General features: G+C 41.0%; 1 protein-coding gene across 7 annotated transcripts in view; it reads right to left on the bottom strand.

Annotated features, from left to right (window-relative positions):
- Nucleotides 1-16352: 16352 nt before the first annotated feature.
- The window catches only part of KCTD1 (potassium channel tetramerization domain containing 1), a 167133-nt gene continuing 157614 nt past the window's right edge, over nucleotides 16353-25871 (bottom strand). For all 7 annotated transcript variants that reach the window (XM_038392237.2, XM_038392238.2, XM_043507945.1 and 4 more), the window contains one exon: nucleotides 16353-19779. In XM_038392237.2, coding sequence (XP_038248165.1) covers nucleotides 19621-19779 — 159 coding nt within the window. In that variant the 3' untranslated portion in view covers nucleotides 16353-19620. The remainder of the gene's footprint in view (nucleotides 19780-25871) is intronic.

Below are 25871 nucleotides of genomic sequence, written 5' to 3'. Positions count from 1 at the left end.
TCGGAGTGGTACCGACTCTACCCGAGCCAGGGCATTTCTACTGCAAGACAGATTCAGGGCAATGTCAGATCTCATTGCCAGAATCTCTGCACATCCACTCTCTACAGCCTGGGCCTTCCTCAGACTATTGGGTCACATGGCAGCGTGCACTTACATTGTCCACCATGTAAGGCTCCGAATGCGGCTCTTCCAATTGTGGATAGCGAAAGTCTATTCCCTGTCCAGGGATCACCTGGACAAGATCATCACGATCCCACTGAAGGTACTTACCGACCCAAGGTTGGTGCTGGAAGGAGTGTTGTTCGAGAGTCCACGGCCCCTGGTTTCCCTCTTATCAGATGCCTCCAACTTCGGTTGGGGAGCACATCTCAATACGCTGTGGACTCAGAGGACATGATCTCCAGAGGAGCTGGCATTACATATAAACGTCAGGGAGCTCAGGGCCATCTGCCTAGCTTTTGGGTCTTCCTGCCACAGTTGTCCAGTTGAGTAGTGCAGGTGTTGACAGACAATACCACATCAACGTTCTATGTCAACAGGCAAGGAGAAGCGCATTCATCGGCTTTCTGTCAGGAACCACTCTGCCTGTGGGACTTTTGTATCCAGCACGTGATACACCTGGAAGCTCCTCCCCCGCAGTGTAGACCAGGCCTAACAAGGATGATCGTTGGAGGGGTTCTGAAGGCCTGGTCAACATTGAGTGTGTGTGTGGCGGGGGGGGGAGGGATTGATCTAAGATACACAACTTCAGCTACGAGAATAGCATAGCTAAAATCGACATCTCTTAGATCAACTTAGAATCACTTACTTCGCATCCTTGCTGCACGGGATCGATGGCCGCCGCTCCCCTGTCAACTCCGCTTCTGCCTCTCTCCATGGTGGAGTTCCGGAGTCGACGGCAGGGCGATCAGGGATCGATCACTACCTGCTGATCCGGCTGGTAGTGTAGATGTGGCCTAGTCTGCAAACTTTGATTTGGGAGCTACAACAGACCTGCCCCAGCCTAGCCAAATTGCTGCCATCCCCGAGGCATAGTTACACTTCACCTGTACCCCTTATACAAGCAAACCTTCCCATAGGAGTTTTGCCTTGCAAGGAATACAAGATAGAGCTTGTAAGGAGGAACTGGTTACAGTAGTGCCTAATGCAGACCTACCTGAATGAGCCAAGCTGTGTTTTCACATTGTATAGTCAAGAATATTTAATTTCTAATCCTTGTATCTATTTAAAAAAATAATTGTACTGAAGTTCTCATAAAGAAAACATGCCATTGAAGACTCAGATCAGTGCATCAGGAGCAGTACCGAGAGAGCAGCCCGACAGCTTCGCAGCCTGTTTGAAAAGCTTAAGCAGGTACCACTGCAAGCCAGCTATCCACCACCTTTAATAGTTACATTTACTGCAGTAGTTAAGGTGTTCGCCATTCCGAGTATATGAAATATTGAGCTAGAGATAAAGCCCTAAATATACAGAAGTGCTGTTGAGTGCCCAATATGAGACACCATGAGGCCTGCTCTTTCAGAAAGTGTGGGGCTCCTGCCCTTGGACAAGCAAGCCCCTTTAAGTTGCATCAAGCTGGGCACCCAGAAGATGGAGGTGCTCACAAATCACTAGTCCCTTTAAAAAATCTAGGCCAAAGCTTGGGATGGAATAAATGGCCTTGCTTTAATTGTACAAATTATCAGCGTAACAACACTTGATTTTTTTTTTCCTTCACGAAAGGCAACGCCCAGCTGGCTCTTTGGGAAAAGGTTAGCTCCATTTTAAAGATGCATCTTAAAATGGGCAAATAATTTGCAGTGTAATGGGCAAGAGACTTTGGTGCTTAGCAACACACATAGGAAGACAAACACTCTGGTGGAGCTCCCTAAATAATATCTAACCATATGTGTCTTCATGTCTCAATCAGATGGTATCTGCTTTACTAAAGTCATCAGCCTATGTTGCAATAAAATGTATGCAGCATTTATTAGAACCAAGGCCTCTTACTACTCACTGATGAGCTATTATGCAAGAAAATGTTCCTTCCACATTCCTTGCTGAAGCAGAAGCAGGTGTGTTACTTTGATGGTTGAATGAAATAATCTTAACTTTGCCTCAGGATATTTATAATCAAAACATACACAATTATTGCACCATAAAGCCTGCTTCTCTGGGTCTTGCTGATTAAAAAATAAAAAAGAGAGAGAGAGAGGCTAATGTAATTTAAAAAAAAAAAAAAAAAACAGACAGACAAGAACACCGAATATAGTCCAGATCTTCAGCACTATATAACCCCAGCAATGCTTCCATTCGATTTAAATCATAGGCAAAAAGCCAATGCTGTTGAAACACTGCAAATTAACAATAGCACTGGCCCTGTACATCACGTCTCCAAGACAATCAACTCATCAAATACCTTTTCTTCTCTGTGCAGTGGCGCGGGGGTGGGGTGTGGGGGGGAACAGCATGAAAGTGAAATGGTTCTCTTGCTCCCTGCTGCGCTGGAGGCAAATGCCAACTTCTGCGGTTGTAAAAGCTACGGCAAAGCAATCTAAGGAGTTATGGAAGGAAAGCGAATACCACCCATGCTCTGGCAGGCAGAACAAGACAGAAGCATGTTTAATTGATGTGAAAAGAACACAAGGATACAAAGCTGGCATTAGAGAGTAGAGTCTTTTTTCTCTTGATGCCAGGCACCCATTTAAAAAGTCTGGCTTACCTGGGCACATCACCAAAGGGCAACATGAAGTCAATAGCCCTATGGTGTTTATCCTTGGGCAACTGCCAGTAAAACTGGTTTCATCTAGCAGATGTGTGTGCAAGCCACAGTAATTGGTGTGTTCTTTTCTGTCCCAGATTTATCATCCCACACTGTATTTTCCCATTACCTCCCTTTTTCAATCTTTGTTTCTCGACAAAAAAAAAATTACATTGAAATAAACGAATGGGAAGAGTTTCTAGCTCACATCACAGGGAAGCACAGATGCAGGGGAACTCCAAAAGCAGTCAATACTGCACTGACAGCAATTTTAAAGAGAACCTGGAAATAGAGGACTTTTTCTTGTGGGACATTTTGTAGGAAGCGAAAGGGTTTAAACAGGTCCTGTTTGATAAAGAAGCCTAGCTTAGCTACAGCTGCCAATGTAGTTTGAGGATGCAGTGCATCGTGGCCCATAGCTGTGTATCACAACTGCAACTTTCCCCTTCGAGAGCAATTTTTGGTGACTGTTTGAAGAAAAAAAAAAATCTACAAAGAATGGCATATCAGAGTAGCGTGAGGAATTGCTCTGCTCTTCCTCTAACAAGTTTATAAACAATCATAACAGACTGGTGCCAGGTCTACAGTGAGAAGGCTTTGCCTGTATAGCTATAGCAGTACATTGTGCTCTTCCCAGGGATGCAGCAACCCTGATGAAAGTGAGCTTTTGGCAATAGAGCTTATTGCCATCTCTCTGAGGAAAATAAGCTGTATGGGTATGGGTAAAAGCAAAGTTTTGTTGCTATAGCTGCATCATACCAGGGACTTTTCTGGGCCCAGCTATGTTGGTCACAACTCCTGCGTCATTACAACCCTGACTGAACTGTGCCAGCAAAAGTTTGGAGATCTGGCCTGGGATTAAAAGGAGCAGCATTGGCTCTAGCATGCAAACAGAATAGGCCTGGGGCAGAAAACTATTAGAGACAGCACAACACTCAGGCAGCATCTGAGTGAGTGACTGGGTTGGTAGGGATAGCCTTTCCTGGGGCAACTCAGCTCCTAGAAACAGTTGGGGAAATATATTTCTCACCTCCTCCCCAGGCTCTTACTGTTGAGCATAACTATAGCACAATAATTTGGCCTGGCATTTACAGAGACTGACAAAAGATACAGCCCCTTCTCTGAAAGTTAGATCAACATTTCCAGACCAGGACACCTTCAGTTAGGCACCTAAATCCATATTTTGGCACCTACATACATGTGGCCTGACTTCCAAAAATGGTGAGCATCTACAAATCTCTTGAAGTCAATGGGAGCTATAGGTGCTTGATACCTATGAAAAATCAGGAGTTAGAAGCCTAATTTTAGCCACACAAGCTTGAAAATGTTGGCCTTTACAGTCTAACAGCCAAATCCTGCTCCCACTCAAATCAATTATCCACAGGAGTAGAGTGGAGTTCTCAGTCGGCTAACACTAAACCATGATAATAGACAAAGGCAAGAGATAAGCAAGATGGCACAAGGTTTAATATAATAGGATTATGTTAAAGATCCAAGAAGAAAATTGTCCAATTGTATAGGATTAGAAGAGAGAGATGAGACAAAAGGTGAAAAATAGTAAGCGAGCTATTGAAGAAGTGGGTTTTCAGGAGCGATTTGAAGAAGAATGAATGAGGGATGTAATTACCAAAAGAGGGAGAGGTGTAAGAAAGGTTCCCAGGTGAGTGTTGCAGGAGCCAAATGGAGGAACAATGTGTGAAGAGTGTGCCAAGCACAGAGGGTGAGTAGCAACCAGAGATATGAGCAAGGGAAGGGCCTTAGAAAGCAAGGTGAGGAGTTCAAACATCATGAAAGAGACAGGGAGCAAGTGAAGGTGCTTGAGGAGGAGCTGACATGGTAGACAGTGATTTTAACAGTAGCATGTTGAATGCCTGGGAGGGGAGTGGGAATCAGAATAAGGAACATGGGGGGGAGGAGGAACACAGCTGCCCTTCCTTTGCCAAAAGCAGAGGGAGAACTCACCTCAGGTGTGACAGGAGCTGGGATGGTGCAACATGAAGAATTTGGAAGTGGGAAAATAAGGAAGACCTGGTGCTTGCTGAGAAGTTTCTGGGGCTCCCAGGCTTCCTGCCAGGGGTGGAACAGCGGCAATAGCAAGAGGAAGCCTTTAAAAAAAAAAAAAAAAAAAAGAGGGCCAGCTTTTCCAGAGGGGCTAAGCCCTGTGTTCTCATTCAGTTCCATGGGAATGGAGGGTGTGCAGCACCCCTTAAGGCCACATGTGGATTTAGAACCCTAAATTTAGGCCCCCAAGTCTGAACAGTTTGGCCTTTGTATGTTACCAGAGTCTCCAAAGAGAAGCAATACTGGGTCACGTTCTGGGGTTCAATTCAAACCAGTGAGATTGTGTCGCTGCTTGTCTTATAACCCTGAGTGCCCCCAAAATGCTTCTGCTACTCGTGTATCCTTGCCTGGAACATGCACACTGCCAGCATACACTTTGTGTTCTGTAAGCTGTTCAGACCTGATCCCAACACCGCCCCAGTCCCGAACTTTCCCAAACGTATGTGCTCTGCAGCGTCCAGCCCTCTCCTGCAACGTTCAGAAGAAGAAGATCCATTTGCTTCTTTAAAGAGACAAAACCCACCAGTTTGCTGCATTAACTGTAGTTAATTAACATTTGAATTCAAATACAGCACTGTTGGTTTAGATTGAAAGTAAAACAAGTATTGTTAACAAAAGAAGAGAGGATTTTAAGCAAGTTTAAGAGATAAAGTTGAAATGGTTACAAGCAAATAAAAGTGAAAATTTGCATCTAAAAGATTAAAACAAATCTAGCAAGGTACAGACGGTCTTTAAGATGGCTTTTCTCACTCTCAGTCTTCCAGCAAGATGGTGGCTGCCCCCATTCAGGATCTCCTCCAGAAGCCCAAAAGTGCTGGTTCCTTTGTCGTCTTAGGTGAGAGAGAGAATTTGGGATTTTCTACCCCTTTCTTTTATAGTCCAGTGAACCTTTGAGGTGGAATCTATGTTACCCCTCAACGTATAGTTTATTCAAGTTGTAGGGAAGCTGACATGGAGTGTGGTGGTGAAGGAAGCTCTGGGCTGTTCCTTTCCCCCCATTAGTATTTGCAGAAAACAACAATTTGCATTTTAGCACTCTTCACCCTCTGTATCTTGATGGTCCTGTTTACTGCTTATATGTAAACTGAAGTTAACCCACATTCCTTTGTGCAGTGCAGACCTGTTTACCAACTCCCACGACATGCCTGGGCTAAGCACACTTTAGTCGTAATTTTAGCATATATCCATAACTTCATACACACTGCATACATACATCACACTAGAATATTAATATAGAATATTAATGATCAGCAAGTTATTTGTTTTCAAATGATACCTCACAAGGCATATTTTGTACAAGGAGCATTACAATAATGCGTAGGGTGTGAATACCTGCATGCTTGGGGTTACATACTGTCTACTCCACTTTCCACTTTGTCCAGTTTAATCTTTGCCCAGCACCCATTGTAGGGACTCAGCCCCAGGGAGTTTAACAAACACAAACACATATTTTTAAGATTTGTAAGCACGATGAAATGAGGCAGCTGTTTGTTTTGTCTATGGTGGGCAATTTAGCTCAATGTCATGCTGAATTCATTTATTTAATATACCCAGATGCTACAGCAATGAGTGCATAAAAATCATTCAATAAATAATGGAAAAGTAGATTTTTACGTTAAAAAAAGAAAATGGCAAAAGTAGTGGTTTGCTACTGTACATCAGTTATTTAACATGACATCTAACTGTAGTAACATTCCATCAACATCCACTAGTATTCATGATTCATAAATAGGTTTATGACTGCAGTGGAGCTGTTACTGCCAAGTCAATTATATATATTTTACAATAATAAATTATATATATTGAACTGAGAATGCTGGCGTGTTGATTGCTTGCATTTTTGTGGGGTGGGGGGAATGTGGCTCATGGAGTGATTATTAGGGTACTGAGAACACAGCATAAGAGGATGCTAAATCTGCAGTTATTTTTACTTGGGGAGAGATTGAAAATAAATATTTAATCCTATGTTACCAGCACTTAAAATAAAACCAAAAAACCAAACCAACCAACCAAACTGGCTAAATCTTTCTGATTTCTTCTATCCCCTCTTCCTCCTGGATACCTAAGCCCCAGCTCAGCAAGGTACATTAACATGGGCCTAACGTTAGCATCATGAGTATTCCCACTGAAGTCAGGACTACTCAAATGCTTAAGTATTTTGCTGAACTGGGGCCCTATATACTAACTCTAACAGGTTCTGGCACTAGCGATTCCAGTCAGCTTTCTAAGTCCTCTATCGTTCATTCTTCTAGAATGAGAAGTAACTATGAACTACGTACAGTTCTGCAGTTCATAAAACTTCCAGGAGTATTAGCTTTAATATAGTCTCTCACAGGAAGTTCTGTATTGATACCTGGTTGCGTATTTCTAATCTGCAGCTATGAAAGATTGTTGTAAAGTCTTAAGGCCCCAAGCCTGGTCTCTTTGTCAAAAGAAAAAACAAACCCCAGAGAATGGGAAAGGAAGGCAGAAAAGGAGAAGAAAGTGGAATGATGGTTTTGGGAACCTGCAGGACAGTTTGATGCTTCAGCAGTGTCCAACATAGCTTAAAGTGACTGAACAGGAAGAGATGTTTGTGTCCCTTTTTGCATCTTTATAATGGACAAGGAACCTTGAAAGTATGCTTCTGATGGCTTTTTATTCTAAATAGAAGGCGCAGATTTTCCTTTGCTTACATAAGGACTAGAGAACTAATAGGATTTAGACGTGAAACTAAAACAGAGAGTGTAACCAATTTTTAGACTGTTTAAAATGTTTTAGCTTTGTGTAGACCTATTTAACTTCAACTCTCAAGAAGCACTGGGGAGAAAAAGCTTTTTCTGAAGGATTCAACAACCGTACCCCTTTGTGTGATGACTCAGAAGTCTTCCCTTGCAGATCTCTGTTTCCCCAAGGAGTCCTGTAATTTCCTTTGCTGTTACTGGACTTGGTATGTCTGATATTTAAGACTCCAAAACACAAACAGAATAAACATTTTTAAGGGAATATGTGTGGGAGGGAAGGTCAGGCAGTCAGTATATAATAAAGAGTAAAAAAAAAGTCACATTTCTTTTACAGGTCACTTCTAAAGTCCATTACACACTTTGTTCAAAGTATAGTGAGGTAATGATCAAGCTGAAGACATACATACAGACAGCATACAACAACATACAAATCTTGGGGAGGAGAGGAGGAAAAAAAGGCAAAACTTAATTTGCAATAGAGCAACTTTTCCCAGAAGTCTCTTCTTTCTTGCTTGACATAACTTTAACATGGCTGACTTGTCTCTTTAATCACACCAGGAGACATAAATTTCCTTTTCCCCTTCTTTAAAGAATGAAGGAATTCAATGCCATGCACCCACCCCCACCCCTACGCTTGACTTAGGTCATTCTGCTTCCTCCCACTATTATGAGTTAAGGAGAAAGTACATTACTGTCTTTTACTCCCATAAGTTTCCTACTTGCAGACATCTTTAGCACCCACAGGCTGTTGGCTTGCCAATTCTGTTCACAACAGACTTCAGTCCATACAAAATACTACTCCCAGAGTTGTCAGTGACTCTCAGTGCTCACTCCATGCTAATACTGTGCATAACTCTTTCCATCAGAATCTGGTTATTTTGACAGCTAAGGCCTTTTCTGTTTGCATAATATTGCTCCTTTGTATCCCCACATTCACTTCATGCTCCTCTGGCTCTGAAGTTCAGTGTAGATTAATGATCATGGAAAGCTAGGACTGGATGCTGCAGTGTTCTAGGCATGCTGGCCCCCCCATCCAACAAAGTACTCAAACATGTGCTTAATTTTAATAAAAGGAGGACTTGTGGCACCTTAGAGACTAACAAAATTTATTTGAGGTAAGCTTTCGTGAGCTACAGCTCGCTTCATCGGAAAGCTTATGCTCAAATAAATTTGTTAGTCTCTAAGGTGCCACAAGTCCTCCTTTTCTTTTTGCAGATACAGATTAATATGACTGCTACTCTGAAACCTTAATTTTAATGTAAGCATGTAATTAGTCCCACTCTACTGCTGTTCTATTTGCGCCTCATTCTCAAAAGTTAGGCATGTGCTTAAGTGCTTTGCTGAATTGGGGCCAACACTCTCAGTGTGTTGCAAGTCCCTAAAGTCTTTTCATGTAAGGCTTTGTGGTCTTCTCTGGCCCCTTTTCCCTATTGCTCTTTTTAAAAACAGCTCTTGAAGATGTGGCTAATTTCTCCAAAGTGGTTGCAAGCTCTGGATTCAGACTGCAATTTGCTCATGTAAACTGTTGCTTCACCGCACTGTGCAATGGATGCATGGCACTGAATCTTGTCTGGATCCACACTGAGGACCAAGTAGATACTCATGTACAGTGTGTGTGTCTGTGTAACCTCACTATATTCCTATCCTTGTGATGTGTCATGTCTTCATTCAGATTGTAAGCTTTGAGGCAGGAAGTATTTCTTCATTTAGGGTGACCGTATTTCTCAAAGTGAAAATGGGACACAGTGCAGGGTGGACCTGAGCCACTCCCCTCCCCTCCTGAAAATTCCTCCGTGCCCAGTTGGTGGAGGGTGGGTGCACCCCACTATTTTTGTAAAAAGTGGGCATTTATTCTGTTTGCTCTTGCCAACTGATCATCAGAGAAAACAGGACAAATGCCAAGTTTTGCCAAAAAAAGTTGAGATATCTGGGACAGAGCTTAAAAAGGGGATTGTCCTAGCCAAAATGGGATGTATAGTCACCCTATTTTTATTTACTGTCCGTGAAGTGGCTTTCATGCTTTGAGCACCCTGACAAACACATTGGTATAAGCAGTGCTCTGATGTTACTGTCCTGGTGCATTAGATGTCACAATGGTATACATGACTGTATCCATCATTGCTATCATGAGGTTGTGCTGATAGTGAAATATGGGTGATTTTTACTGTTCATGGTGTGATCTTGACACTTCCCTGTTCAGATCTCCACTGGGATTAGTTATCACCAAGCGATATACCTCAGACAGTGGGCATCATTAAAAACTAGACACTTACCATCCAGAGTCATTTACCACAATATTTTTCATTTTAAGATTAGGGAACGCCACCTCTTGTCTATAGAAGGCCTAGCACAATTGGGTCTTCTTGGTGCTTCTGTAATACAAATCGAGTAAAGCTAAACAGTGAGGTGCGGTAAATATCCAGCTTTAAATGAAACTCACTATAAGAGGCAATGTGTCCTTTACTGGAGCTGTTGTCGTGCCATTGCAAAGAAAACATTCAGCCTAAGATGTGGCTGACACCAGGGTGGATAAAAATCAATGTTTTAAAAAAATAAAAAAAAAAAAGGACTTTATTTAAATAGGTTTTTTCCTCAAAAAGCATTTTATCAAAAAAATCCGAATTAAGATACATTATAGCCCAAAGATATCTCATCATGGAATACGGATTATAAATTCTAATTCTATAGTATGAGACAATATAGTCATGTAACGTTTAAGAAAAGTTTTGTAAATGAGTTCCAATAGTTCATGGATTAGGGACAATCTTATGGGCTTCTGTATAGATTATTTAGGTTAATCTTTCTATCTACACTGGGACCCAGTGCTCAGTCTAGAAGATACCATCAGAGATACTTAGTTTTGCAGTTCTCAAACCGTGGATTTGTGTCTCCAGAGAGAACATTCTTGTTAACAGCAAAAATGTTTTAAAATAAATAATAGAGAGAGGTGAGAAATAACAGACCTCAACCCTATTGTTCCTCTGCAAATTTGTGTACAGAGTCAATCCCTTATCTCTCTCTAAAAGTGCAAAACTTCAAAAAGTTCAATGACTAGCAGATTGTTGGGGGTGGAATAGATCTGGACAAGGAGAAGTCTGGAAATAAATGTGAGAAGCGAGGGACAGGCAGTAGAAACAAAAGGGAAACTGCTTGAGCAGCATAGTCCAGAAGTCTTGAGGTCTTTCTGAGTGTAGCCTTCATTGATTTGAGATCTACCATATCATTCTCTCACTGGAAGGGAAAACCTATAATGGCCGCAGGCCGTAAAAGAGACCCAGTTTGGGAATAAGAACCATTCAAGAAATATACATTTGCTGATGATGTTTTAAAGAAAGTCACACCAGAGAACCAGTGGAAGTCACTTAAGCACTTGGATTCAGAGACTGATGAAGTGATAATCTCACTTCTAACAGCAGTAGCTTCTTCTGCCGGTGTAGAAAAAATATTTTTTTCCTTTGGACTAATTCATTCCAAATTGAGAAATAGCTTGGGGTCTGAAAAAGCAGGGAAACTTGTTTTTCTTTTCCAGATTATGAAAAGGAAAATGAAGGTGAAGACGAGTGAGTTAGCTGCAGAAGGCAATATTTTAAGTTTCTCATGTTGACCTGGCTGACACAGTCTATTTAATTTTTTTAATAATTTAATTTTTTTTTAATTTCATTTAACTATTTTAGTTAAAAACAATTTTAACAAAAACCCGATATTAAAAAACTTGAATGTTTAACTAAATTCAAAAATTCATATGCTTTTTTTTTGTTTAAAATATTATATGTTTGCTGTTGAAGAAAAACCCCCCAGAATACATAACATTGTTTAGTTAAATAAAACAATTTAAATGTCTGTCTGGTGATGTTCTCCTCCTGATACAGCATGGCAAATATTAATAGTTCACTTCCCAATGACTTCATAAATATTTGCTTCAATTACCTTTGGTAAATGAAATAACCAAACACTCATTCATTTTCTCATATAGTTGTAAAACTAATCTGAAAAGTTTTCAAATAAATCATTTAAAAAATGTATAGTGTGTACCTTCTAAAAATGAAACCTACAACTATCTCTGAGTTGTGAAGAATATGTATTAAGGTTATACCAACCAACAAGAATGCACTTTTATGTAGAAAACCATGATTAAATCGTGTCTTCCTGACTAGTGATTTAAATCAAATCCACCCTGGCTGACACTGTGTACTAAAAAAAGAGAGCAACGGGGTCAATTATGTGACCAAAAGAACAGAGAGGTCAGGGGATTCCAGAAAATGGGAAAAGGTAACAAAAAGTAGTACTCACCTACCTATAGGTGCAGAAACATCTCCCTTCTCACCTCCTGACCAGAGCACAGACTCAGGTAGGTGTGTAACATTCTCCCGCAAAGGAGATATTAAGAGGCCTATACAACATAGAATGGGGAATGGGAAAGATACATTTCCTAAGCATTTTACTAAAAACACTTATTTTTCATCAAAATCTGACTATCTTCCAGTCCCTTTGATATATCATCTCAGCAGCACTCTTGGGGCTTGATGGACACATTAACAATAAATATGTGAGGGCTTAATATACAATTTACAGAAAAGTATTAGAACAGATCAATTTATGATACAGTATCTTGAAAAAGGCAGCAATGTTCTGTTCACTTTATACAAAAAGCCAGCTGTGTTTAAATGCATCAATGATAAAGTGTAAAGTGAGAGAATCTCACTATTTAAACTAGTGCAAGGAACAATTTAACCCAATTAGTTTGGCCATACAAAGATTGCCAGCACTCTTGGGTGTGAATACGGATTTGCTCACAGAAAAGAGACATGGGTCTTTTAAAAAAAATGTTTCTCTAACAAAGGGGAAGATGAGTCGGAAACAAACATGAATGCATCAAACATGTTAAAAACCCAAGTTATATGGAATATGCTTGATTTTTCCTAAACATTGTTTCTTTGTACTTCCCTGTTAGCCTTCAAAAGTACTCAAAGTCCACTGCTCATGCGATGTCTGGCAAACAGCATGGCAGTTTGCCTGAGTTGAAAACACATTATTGAAGTCTATATTCCCATGTGACTAACATTCTAAGGAAAGTGCTTGGGTTTTTTTTTTTTTAGCCTGGAAGTATGTCACAAACATGAATAGAATTATAGACTTGCTCTCTCTAACCCGCTTTACCTTAGGATAACATTATACACTTCCATTTACAGGGCCAGTTAAAATCAATACAAAGGTGGGGGAAAAAATAGATCATTTTTCTTATGGAAGTAACTGTTTTCATTAATTTTTCATTAGTCCTGCTTTTGTTTTGCTATCCATCACTGGAGGAACTGGTATGAAGTAGATTACATTTAGGTTATCTTACATGCTTCCAGGATTTAGTAGATATTGCCTGATAAAGCTGCAAGTTTTATGGCTTTAACTTATATCTATCAGTAATGCATCAGAAGAGTATTTTGGGCAGTACCGTTATCTCTGAGCCAACCAGGAGAGTCTTTAAAGGTGCATTCGCTAAGGTTGTTAATATGGTACTCTTTTCAAGCTACTCACCCAAACACAGTAGTACTGTGAGAAGACAAGCAGATACTGAAGGACCAAGTTAATGTAGAGGTTTAATCTTTTTTATTTTGCAATTTCAATTTTGGATTGTTTGAAGCTAAAAATCAAGCCATGCCTTGAACAAACATATCCATTAGCACCCATAACTTTAAGAGACTCCTGTCATTGATAAAAATCAAAACTGAACTGTAATCCCTTTAAGCAGGTGTATTTTCCTGGATTTTTTTTTTCAGATGGCTAATATGAATTACTAGGCCTCTTTCACTTATTATACAGCTTTTTTTCCCCCTATGATCCCTTAGTTCTATGGAAGGGAATTGAAGTATCAGAAATAAAAGATTATAGATACTAATGAAAGAACTGGCCCAGAGGATGAAGATAAAGAACCAAATAGAGGTTATTTAAACACTTCAGTTTTTTGTTTTATAACTGGAACAAGAAAAAAATCCAAGTGAATATGCAAGATTAACTCAGGAATTATTTTAAAAATTGAGACTGAAAGGCAGTGGCTATAAAGCTTCTATGCCATATTTGAGCAAACCGTAAAGTATTAAATCACAGTATATCAATGTTCCCAAAGTGGTTTTGTATTGCAAGTGTAACTGTGAAGGAAAATGAAAGGACAGTAATGGCATGGTGGATTAGTGCCAAGAACACCCGAGTGTGAATCCTGGCACTGCTACCGCTTTGCTTGCAGTTTTGCACAAATCATTACTCTCTAATAATTCAGCTTTCCCATCTGTAAGATGAGCATGCTAGCACTTACCTCCCTCACAGGTGCTGAGATGTTTAATTAAAGATTTGTACAATCTTCTGAGCAGGCAAAATATTACTATGGAACTTCTCAAATACACCCAAACAGAAAAATACAATATACAGGAAAAGACAAGCAGATTCACAACCAATTTCACCATTTATCTGGCAATAACTGTATTCAATGCAAGACACCAAATACAAATCTGAAATATGTTATTTATTAGGAAACTGTAAGGATTAGTGAAACAGCTGCTACAGATCGAACTAGCATCCCATGTGCTGATTTGTATATCAAGTGTAATTTCTTCTGGATTAATCAATAGAAGCATCAAACATCAATTTATTTGATCCTCACTAATCCATAAATTTGAATGTAATAGAATGGAAAATCAGAACAAATACAACTAACAGTACATTAAGCTAGAGTGTCAATGTAGACTTTATGTATAGATTAAAATAAGGTTGACACCCAATTGAGGTGTGTACTTAACATGTTGCATACCTATAAATTACAGGCTGCTTAATAGTGGTGACTAGGCAAGGTCAGGCATCCAATACAACATATTTTCCTCAGAAAAAAAAAAAAATACTGACAAGCTACATAGTAGAACAGAAACGGAAAGACTATTTGGTGTTATAGATGAACTCATTTATCAGTCCCAAATCAGAGTACAGAGACAAATCACATGGATCTCTTTCTTTCCTCCACCATCCATCCACGAAAGCTAATCAAAGCTGTACTCTTAAATGCAATAGAGTTGACCAGTGTAGCTCAGCAAGTGCTCAGCATGACTTGCACGTACAGACATAGGAGCTGGTCACTTCAGGGCAAATTTTTCACACTAATGGGAAAATAAGAGGAGTTGTCAGGAATGCAATGTTTAAACTTTGCTGTGAGATAAGGTGTGTTTCTCTCACTCTGATCTGATATTAAAATGTAAGTTTTTTTTTTTTAAATTTTAAAATACAGGATTGTGGGCAATTGATCATTTTAGCCCAGATTCTGACCCCCTACCCCCATTACGTAGCGCCTTTCTCCATGAAATAGTCTAATCAAATCCAAACGAGATTAATTAAGGATTAAACTACTATTCAACAATAGGGAGCAGAGCAATCGGGAGCAGAATCTGGTTCTTAATAGCTAACTTCAGATTTTCTTTTGATAATTTCTCTTGTTTATTTCATGGACATATGGCACAATAACAATAATGTATTAAACTGCAGGCCAAGAAAGTTATAAAAAATATATATTTACAGAAAACAAAAAGTATCCAGCATCTCCCATGGGACATTTCTACTTTTGCAAACAAGTGTCTTATCCAAAAGAGGGACAATTTCAAGTGCTAATATTAACATGCCATAAAACACTGAAGTTAGTCATTGGCTAATATGAAAAACAATGCTCTAGCTCAAATTACAGTTATAGAATGTTGGGAGGAAACTTTTGTACCATCAATTCAATATATATCTTGCATCTGTGTTGGAAGAGGGGTGGTGATTTGATTTCAACAGCTTCCATCTCAAATACAGAACATCTGATCCAACATACTCAGTTTATTTCTGGGGGCTTGAATAACCAGCTCAGTGAGGTAATAGCCAAAGACAACACAGAGACTTAATGCAAAGTATTGATTTTGGTGCTGGTGATCCCTGCAGCCCCTCAAGAAATAATAAACCATTCAAACTGAAGTCTGAGAAAAATCAACTGGTCTAAAGGCCCTGAGGGTTTCTTGGTTTCATTTTCACTGTAAATAAACCACAGGCAACAAGAATGCCTGCATTCAAATCCCAGTTGTCCACTAGAAATGATTCATAATATAGAATTTCTCAGTAAAGAAGTGACAGATTCAAGTAAATTGTTTTATTTCTCTAAAAAATAAACACTGGTCAATAGAATTCCAAGTTATCTTTTAAAAAAATGTGGACTTTAAAGAGAAAGTGTATATGATAATTCACTCATGGGAATGCAAAACCTTGTAATTAAAGTATGAACCAATTTGAAAAGGTCTATGGAAAATATGCAGGGTCCATGAACAAGTTATTTCTTTGTAAATTAAAAATCAGCTCATGTTTAGCATAATAATGGGAATAAGAATAATTGAATGGCTTGCTCAACTTCTATACCTTCAGATGGTCCTCTGTAGCCAGAGTCAGGCTCCACTGATGACCCTGCTGGCTTTCGTTACATCTTCAGTCATATGACTTTTCATCCTGTGGATTAACTTCACTGTGCAGCATGACCAATTTAGTCTAATTTCAGTGTGATACAGCCCTCCCTTCCTCCCCCCAAAATTGCTTCCCAATTACTCATGCCCCTGCTAGCCAACAATTGAAAATATGAGCCTGCTGACCAGTGTAGTTTAAAAGACAATTCAGTTTTCTCCTAGATTCATGGCAATGAATTGGGAAAAGAAACTGCAGACTGGAACTGGGCAAAGCTCCTGTTATAAGAGGAGTGGGGAACAGAATTACCAAGTACTTTTTGGTATGTAGCAATTCTACAAATGTGACTAAAATAGGGACTTAATTTTTTCCCCACCTGATTAAAGGGAGAGAGGATTGATTAGTTCAGTTTAGGGACTCATCAGATCTGAGAGTTTCAAGAGTCACTATATATAAAGACTTGCATTACCTAGTGTATATCAAGGTTGAATTTGGGAAAGAACTGTACTGGATTTCAGAAGTGAAACCTTTGAGAGCTACTTGCAAAAATCCAGTGTTAACTTTTCAGAAAGCAATAATGCTATCACAGTTCTTTGGAAGTCAGTTTTTCCTCCTCTGAAATTTTATTTCAAGGAAGGGTGTGTGTCACGTGTCATTTTCAGAGTACATGCACAGCAGTTCCTTTGATAGTTGCTTAATCAACCTGCCAGACATGTAGAGTTGGAAGCTGGCATTCGTTGCAATTTGTCCACTTGGTATAGCTAAATAAAACACCCACTGATGGCATAAAATACAGTTATACTAAAAAAAATAGATAAATAAAACTATTGTCGCAAGTAAAAATTATTAGCCTCCAGAAATGAGCTGTCCTTATACTCATCCTTTCTGTTTCTCTTACTGGATATTTTGCTCATGTGCCTACTGATCAGATTTTCTAAGCAACATTTTAAAGACATATTGTTATAAACATGACCTTCATGAGCACAAAACTAATCTGTTTCCTCTCTAAAAATCTATGTTTTGTTTATTCCTGCATCTCATTACTTTTCATTAGTCATTACTTTGTCTGTGACCTCTTACTCCATAACTACAACATAATTGCAGTGACATTTACATTCAGGGTCTCCTAATGATTTATGACTCAATTCCTAATGAATGAACATTCAGTGAAAGCATATCTGGCCATTCAGGGATTTGGAAAGAGCAGGAAGTTTCTCCGGCTTCAGGGAGCTGAACAGGTATGCCACAAAACTGCCATCTGAACAAAACCCAGAAACTTGAAAAAACAGCAACAAAAATGTTTTGTGGTAGAATTTAAGAGGAAAGATAAAGTGAATTCTTTTGATGCTCATTTCCCATCCACCCCAATGATCTCTATGCTTACACAGACCAGAGGACAGACAGGTGCATTGTAATAAGTAGAGGTCCCAGTAGCAACACTACACTCAAACAGCCTGGCAGAGTTGCCATAATGTATATTCAAGTTTTTCAGATTCAGTTGCAACCATTTCAGACTACTTTGCACCAATGCAAATATCAATCCCTGGGTTGTGGGTTGTTGTTTTTAAAGTCACAACCGTTATTCTACCACCTCCAATTATGTTCAGTTTAAAGATTGGTTACAATATTTATTTCCCATGGATTCAGCTGTTTCCTTTCCCACCTCTGTGCAAACTAACAACCAACTTGGGGGGGAGGGAAGGGGGAAGTACAAGCATTTATTTATTTTGTAAAAGGAGTATTACTATTACTCGAAAACAAGCATTGTTTTGCAGCTATTTCAGCTTTCATAAGTGTATACCTACAGATCAGCAGGAAACTAAAACCTTACAACTGTCTACCCAACTTAGATTTCTGGAGTTCCTCTCCCACCCCTGCCCTGATTCCATAACCTGCTCATTTCAAATCACAATGGGATGCACTGCCCAGAAGATACTAATATCCCTCCTTCTCCTAAATGTTAATAAAAACCAGAAAAAATGGTTTACTTTTTTCAGTTATCAGAACTATATTAAAAACCTTGTTACATGGAGTATTTACTTTTCACAATGTTTTTTTAAATAAATAGCAAGGTCTCACTGAAATGAATGGAATGCCTGCACCATTGATTCAATAGGATTTTCCATAGTAATACACAGTCATATAGTGTAATATTGCATAAAGAAATACTTTGGATGAAAGATAATGTGGTTGCTGGTGCCTCTTATGTGATAAAATCATCAATCCATGAACAGTTTGTGCAGTAGTGTCATTTACACATTATGTTTACTTTGCAAAGTCTAACTGACATCAACTGGGCACGTGCACAATTGATTTCAATGAGATGTTGCACAATAAGAATAACTTGCAGGATAACTGTGTACAAAGTTACTGCCTAGTAATAAGAATAAGGGTCTCACTTCTAGGCAGAAGCTTATTAGCCCTAAACAAGGGAAATTAACAACGTTAAAAACAAACATTCTGACTTACAGTCATCAAGGTAATTCAGAGTTACAGCTGCCAACTCTATGTTTAAAAAGGAATGATGTGACTATTATTAGTTATAGGTTTCAGAACATTTACCTGGCATTATTTTCATGATTGATTTCTCTGGGCCAAACTTTTATTATTATTATTTTAAGTTTTATCAGTATTGAAAATGGTCCCATCACCACAATAGCTTCTTTTCAAACTCAGGCAAAGCTTAAAAAACTAGTGTTGAATGTAAACCAGCAATATAGGGTGCACCAGACAGGTTTTTTAATATAGGGCAATGAGAGCATCTATTTCCTGTAACTCACTCTACCCGGAATGGGAACTGCAGCTTGCTCTATGTATGCAAGATAACTTACTATTCTGCAACCCTAACAGGACTAGGGGAAGCTAGAGTGAGCTATTGATTGATTATTTTAATTCAATTTATTTTGCTTTTGTTGGTTTAATCCACACCCTCATTATTTTAAACAGTTTATTGTATCCTATCATTATAAAATTTAAAAAAATTGTAGAAAAGCAGCTGATTCAAACTAGAGCAACTCTACCAAGTATTAATTCTGGTCCCATTGCAAAAACAAAAAACTCAACTCATTTAAAACCAAAAAATTAACTTTTCACATCTGTGAGGGCAGACAAAAATGTGTGACATCTGTACAGACTATGTTTAAAATCTCAGTCAACTAGCTTTCACTGCAATGTTGATGGATGGATGTTTTTTGAAGTCCTCCTGCCTGGTTACCTCTAAAAAGACACCAACATAAACCTCCATATGCAAATAAACTTGAATCAAGACATACACATGAGAAAGTGGATGGATCTCTGGTAATGGAAAATGTATAGGAGAACTCTGTCTCCCGCCCTGATGGTAATGGCTTGTTTACCGTTAAGCGGGCCTAAAGAAGGCCTAGGACACTTAATGGCTATCACAGCACCAACCCTACCTTCCCATTTTCCCCCCCTTGCTTTGTTTGCATTTCCTATCTTTTGACATATAATTACACCTTGAGGTTATTATTATTACGATTCAAAATGTTCCCATATTAATTCAGGTGTGGTCTCTATATTTCATACAAAGGCGTCTTTATTCAATTTTAGTTCCAGGACTTGTTTGGTGTCCAAACTGCACATGTAACGTCCCTTTTTTGCATAAAGAAACATGTCCATTTAGTCCAGAGGCTCTTGCTTTATTCGAATGACCGAGGGTGCACGAGATGTCCTTCTGAGTTCTCGCCTCAGTACGTATTCACTGAATTGGGAAGAGTCCACCCCTCCTCCACATGAGCCAACAATCTCAAAGCCTCTTTGCTGCAACCTCTCAAGTACCTGTGAAGAGAGAAAATAAATGTAAAACAAACAACAAAAAAACCAAGACTGCTACTGCTGGTGAAGGATGATCAACTTGCAGTAGCTAAACTGTGACCTTGTATAAACTGTGATCCAGGTGAAGAACAAAGAATGCACAGCTCTACTAACAGACTTTGCTAGAATGTCTTAATTAGTAGATTTCCTTTAGATACCATTGCATTTCCCCCCCAACTTTCTAATGCATTTAAAAAAAAAAAAAAAAAAAAGAGGTTATTTACCTTCCAGTAACTTGAGTCCTTCAATTTGTTTTGTCCCTATGGGTGCTCCACCATATAATGTGTGCGCCAATGCGCTATCAGAGATTTGAATCGACAGTGTCCACATCCTTGTGCTCCAGAGTGAAGGTATATAGGAAGGATTGAACCCACTGCTGCTACAGTTCCTTCTCAACTACAGAGTCAGAGACTCTGCAGCTGAAGGGAAGGAGGGCGGGAGGTGAAGCTCGACCTCTAGAGCTGAACACCCCTTGGGAAGCCAATAATACTGAGGGAACCTTCATGAAGACCCATGGGGCCATGGAGAGTTAGAAGGGAAGGACATGGTATTGATAGTGTTCTGAACTGACGATATCATGTAGAAAGCATTTTTGGGAAGGGTGCATAGCAATGTGAAAATACATGTCTTGAATGTCAAGGATAATAAACCAACCCCCCAGATTCAAGGATGGGATTATGGTAGCCAGAGTCACCATCCTCAAGTGCTGCAAAAGAATGTAGGTGTTCAGTTTCCTGAGGTCTTCAATTGTCCTCCAGCTGCCATTTCTTTTGGAAACCAGGAAATATTTAGAATAAAAATCTTCTCCCACAAATTCTAGGGTAACTAGTTCTATTACTCCCAGATGCAGGACAGGCTGAGATGGGTTCCTGAAAAAGGAGTGGAAAGGGGGACAGAATGGAAATGAATAGAATATCCCATCCAAACCACCTCCAGAATCTACTTGTCTGTGGTGATAAGCTGTCAAGTAGAAATTGGGAGAGGCAGTTCCTAAAGGGAGGATAGAAGTTCACAGAGCAGATCCAGAGAGGATTGCTCATGGCCCCTGACCCAGCTGTCAAAATAGTTATTTAGAAGGAAGCCCAGATAGGGGGTGTCAGGGGTGGTTCTTTCTTATGAGGTTTGGATCTTATAGGGGTGATAGGGTTGGTACTGGAATGGTTGGAATTGACCTGTCACGTATATATATGCCAAGTGACCTTAAGGTTGCCCTTGAGTCCTTGAAGGAGTGGAGGGAGACATCAGTATCGCCACTGAACAGCTTAGGCCCTTCTAAGAGGAGGTCTTTCACCACATTTTGCATCTCCCTAGAAAGGTTGGAAGACTGGAGCCAGGATGCTTATCAGTCACCACAGCAGTGGATAGAGATCATGAGGCTATGCCAGCAGCACTGAGGGCAGCCTGCAAGGAAACTCTGGTGATTAGTGGGCTTTGGAAATGAGGGCTTGTTACTGCTCCCTCTTCTCCTGTGGCAAGCGATCAATAAAATGAATAAATTTTGAACAATTGTTGAAGTATGCTCCGGTATGAAACTGCAGAAAAACCTGAGTCTCTCTGGATTAAGTTTAGAAATGTGAGCAACAAGGGTGATGTCGTGGTGGGAGTCTGCTATAGACCACCGGACCAGGGGGATGAGGTGGACGAGGCTTTCTTCCAGCAACTAACGGAAGTTACTAGATCGCAGGCCATGGTTCTCATGGGAGACTTCAATCACCCTGATATCTGCTGGGAGAGCAATACAGCGGTGCACAGACAATTCAGGAAGTTTTTGGGAAGTGTAGGGGACAATTTCCTGGTGGAAGTGCTGGAGGAATCAACTAGGGGCAGAGCTCTTCTTGACCTGCTGCTCACAAACTGGGAAGAATTACTAGGGGAAGCAAAAGTGGAGGGGAACCTGGGAGGCAGTGACCAAGAGATGGTCGAGTTCAGGATCCTGACACAAGGAAAAAAGGAGAGCAGCAGAATAAGGACCCTGGACTTCAGAAAAGTAGACTTTGACCCCCTCAAGGAACTGATGGGCAGGATCCCCTGGGAGAACAACATGAGGGGGAAAGGAGTCCAGGAGAGATAGCTGTATTTTAAAGAATCCTTATTGAAGTTACAGAGACAAACCATCCCTATGTGTAGAAAGAATAGTAAATATGGCAGGTGACCAGCTTGGCTTAACAGTGAAATCCTTGCTGATCTTAAACACAAAAAAGAAGCTTACAAGAAGTGAATGATTGGACAAATGACCAGAGAGGAGTATAAAAATATTGCTCAGGCATGCAGGAGTGAAATCAGGAAAGCCAAATCACACTTGGAGTTGCAGCTAGCAAGAGATGTTAAGAGTAACAAGAAGGGTTTCTTCAGGTATGTTAGCAAACAAGAAGTCAGTCAAGGAAAGCGTGCGCCCCTGGCTGAATGAGGGAGGCAACCTAGTGACAGAGGACGTGGAAAAAGCTAATATACTCAATTCAATTCATTTTTTGCTTCTGTCTTCACGAACAAGGTCAGCTCTCAGACTACTGCACTGGGAAGCACAGCCTGGGGAGGAGGTGACCAGCCCTCTCCGTGGAGAAAGAAGTGGTTTGGGACTATTTAGAAAAGCTGGACGAGCACAAGTCCATGGGGCGGGATGCGCTGCATCCGAGAGTGATAAAGGAGTTGGCGGATGTGATTGCAGAGTCATTGACCATTATCTTTGAAAACTCATGGCGATCGGGGGAGGTCCCAGACAACTGGGAAAAGGCTAATCTAGTGCCCATCTTTAAAAAAGGGAAGGAGGAGGATCCGGGGAACTACAGGCCAGTCAGCCTCACCTCAGTCCCTGGAAAAATCATGGAACAGGTCCTCAAGGAATCAATTCTGAAGTACTTAGAGGAGAGGAAAGTGATCAGGAACAGTCAGCATTGATTCACCAAGGGCAAGTCATGCCTGACTAATCTAATTGCCTTCTATGATGAGATAACTGGCTCTGTGGATGAGGGAAAGAGCAGTGGACGTGTTATTCCTTGACTTTAGCAAAGCTTTGACACGGTCTCCCACAGTATTCTTGCCAGCAAGTCAAAGAAGTATGGGCTGGATGAATGGACAATAAGGTGGATAGAAAGTTGGCTAGATTGTCAGGCTCAACGGGTAGCGATCAATGGCTCCATGTCTAGTTGGCAGCCGGTATCAAGTGGAGTGCCCCAAGGGTCGGTTTTGTTCAATATCTTCCTTAATGATCTGGAGGATGGTGTAGATTGCACCCTCAGCAAGTTTGTAGATGACACTAAACTGGAAGGAGAGGTAGATACGCTGGAGGGTAGGGATAGGATAAGAGGGCCCTAGACAAATTAGAGGATTGGGCCAAAAGAAATCTGATGAGGTTCAACAAGGACAAGTGCAGAGTCCTCTACTTAGGACCGAAGAATGCCATGCACTGCTACAGACTAGAGTCCGAATGGTTAGGCAGCAGTTCTGCAGAAAAGGACCTAAGGGTTCCAGTGGATGAGAAGCTGGATATGAGTCAACAGTGTGCCCTTGTTGCCAAGAAGGCGAATGGCATTTGGGCCATACAAGTAGGGGCATTGCCAGCAGATCAAGAGACGTGATCGTTCCCCTCTATTCGACCTTGGTGAGGCCTCATCTGGAGTACTGTGTCCAGTTTGGGCCCCACACTACAAGGAGGATGTAAAAAAATTGGAAAGCGTCCAGCAGAGGGCAACAAAAATGATTAGGGGACTAGAACACATGACTTTTGAGGAGAGGCTGAGGGAACTGGGATTGTTTAGTCTGTGGAAGAGAAGAATGGGGTGGGAGGGATTTGATAGCTGCTTTCAACTACCTGAAAGGAGGTTCCAAAGAGGATGGATCTAGACCTCTTTCAGGGGTAGAAGATGACAGAACAAGGAGTAATGGTGTCAAGTTGCAGTGGGGAAGGTTTAGGTTGGATATTAGGAAAAACTTTTTCACTAGGAAGGTGGTGAAGCACTGGAATGTGTTACCTAGGGAGGTGTTGAAATCCCCTTCCTTTGTGGTTTTTAAGGTCAGGCTTGACAAAACCCTGGGTGGGATGATTTAGTTGGGGATTGGTCCTGCTTTGAGCAGGGGGTTGGACTAGATGATCTCCTGAGGCCCCTTCCAACCCTGATAGTCTATGATTCTATGAAATCATATTTTGGCATCAGGGCATGACAATTTGTTACTTAAAATTGAAGAGCAGCGGACAAGTGACTCTTCCTGCTGAGGAGGTCTAGGCATTGAGCCTCTTTTTCAGAGGGTGTTAATCTTGAGTGAGTTTGGTGGTTTTTCTTGTTGGCTGCGTCCACCACAACTGAGCTGGGGGGTGGGGTGAGGGAAGAAATACTCCAGCCCTTTCACTCATACGTAATATTTTTTGTCTGTCCATTTGAAGGTACGTGCAAGAGTGGCAGGGATCTGCCAGGCTAGAGTCAAGAGCACCTCATTAATAGGCAGAGCTATCTTACTTGGGAGTGGGGGATGGAATGTCCAGAGAGGACTGAGATACTTGTACCTCTCCTCTGAGGAGATTTGAACAGATTTTGCAGGTTGTGTCATTAGGTCCCGGAATACCATAAAATTGTCTGCATAGGAGCATCGCCACACTGTCGGGGGGAAGGAGGAGGAAGAGGAGGACTTGTGTGAGGAAGTATCTCCTCTTCTGTAGGTAGCTCCTGAATGTCCTCCAATATTTATGAGAAATATGGTACAAGGGACTATTGCTGCCATGCCAAAGGTTGTTGCAGCCCCTGTGGGAAGCCAAAACACTGCTTTTTCCAGGCAGGAACCCTACAGAATTGGTGCCCTTAAGAGGTCCAGGGATTCCAATAAGGTGGGTAAGGGGAGAGTCCCCCAGGGATATTCGTGTTCAAAATGCCCAGAATGTCTTCTGGGTTCTGGTGATTTCTTGCTGGGGTACACCTCAAGCAGCATAAGATGGTACGGTAAGGAAGAGCCCTGCCCAGATGTTTCAGAGTCTGAGGTAGCATCCCATGTCCAAAGCGCGAGCTCATGGTGGTGTTGCCAGACACCGTGCTGGGGGCTATGAAGGCACTGTAGGATAGGTGAGTACTGGGAGCCCGGCTCCTAATGCGAGATGAAAGAAAGAGATAACCAGTGGACGTATCAGTATCGGCAGGTAACTTCTCTCAGTGTCCCTTAAGCGGTAGAGACTTCAGTTCCTCTGAGATGAGCAGACCCTCCTGCAAGAAGAATTGCTAAGGTGCCAGAGGCCTATGGCAATGGGCAGTTGGAACTGGGAGTGGTACTGAAGCTCTAGCTGCTGAAGAAAAGTGGGGGCTGTTGACGTCGGTGATGAAGTGGCCACCAAAATGTTAGCTCTATGCTCCAAGTATATGCCACCCAAAGTTAATGGTACTGGAGAGGGAGTAGAGGCTTGAAAGGGCTCTATCTGACTTCTTGGAAGGCTTTAGTACCAGTGTCTCAGATTTTCCTGAGTCTTTGGATTTAGATGAGTCCCAATATCAAGATGGTGCTGGGGAAAGTGCTTATCAGTGCTGTTTGCTGGTAGGCTAATCTGAACAGGACCTCTGCTTAGGGGTACCGAGGCCTCGGTGCCAATGGCTGTTCAAGCCTTGGAGGTACTCATTATGGGACATGAGGTCTCCCTGGGATCCATTCTAAGGAGGTGACTTACCCCTTTTTCTGGAGGTTCTCTCAGAAGAAAGACTCTTTTCTTAGGGTGCTTCATCTCTGAAGCAACCTCAGACACTCCCGAAGTATTGTGGGGAGGGGAGGAAGGACTCAGACCCTACAGACCTTAAGGAGTGTGCCATGAGGAGAAGCTTCAATCTTACCTTCCTTTCTTTGTGAAACATGCTTTTAATCCTTGTGCATCTTTGCACTTGGATGGGATGTGAGAGTTTTTGAGACACCAGAGACAACTAGAATGCCTGTCAGTCTAGTGAAAATTCTATTGTAGGTCTGGCAGGATTTTACTCCTGGAGCCACTGGCATACCCCAGAAGTTAAGCCAATGAGGAAGGCCAAGGAATCAGTGCCAAGGAACCCGGGGTGGAGGTGGTCACAAATAAACACAAAATTTATGCAAAA

The sequence above is a fragment of the Dermochelys coriacea genome, chromosome 2 (assembly GCF_009764565.3).
Source record: "Dermochelys coriacea isolate rDerCor1 chromosome 2, rDerCor1.pri.v4, whole genome shotgun sequence".
In the NCBI taxonomy this organism is placed as follows: domain Eukaryota; kingdom Metazoa; phylum Chordata; order Testudines; family Dermochelyidae; genus Dermochelys; species Dermochelys coriacea.
This window is presented reverse-complemented; position numbering and strand designations above follow the sequence as displayed.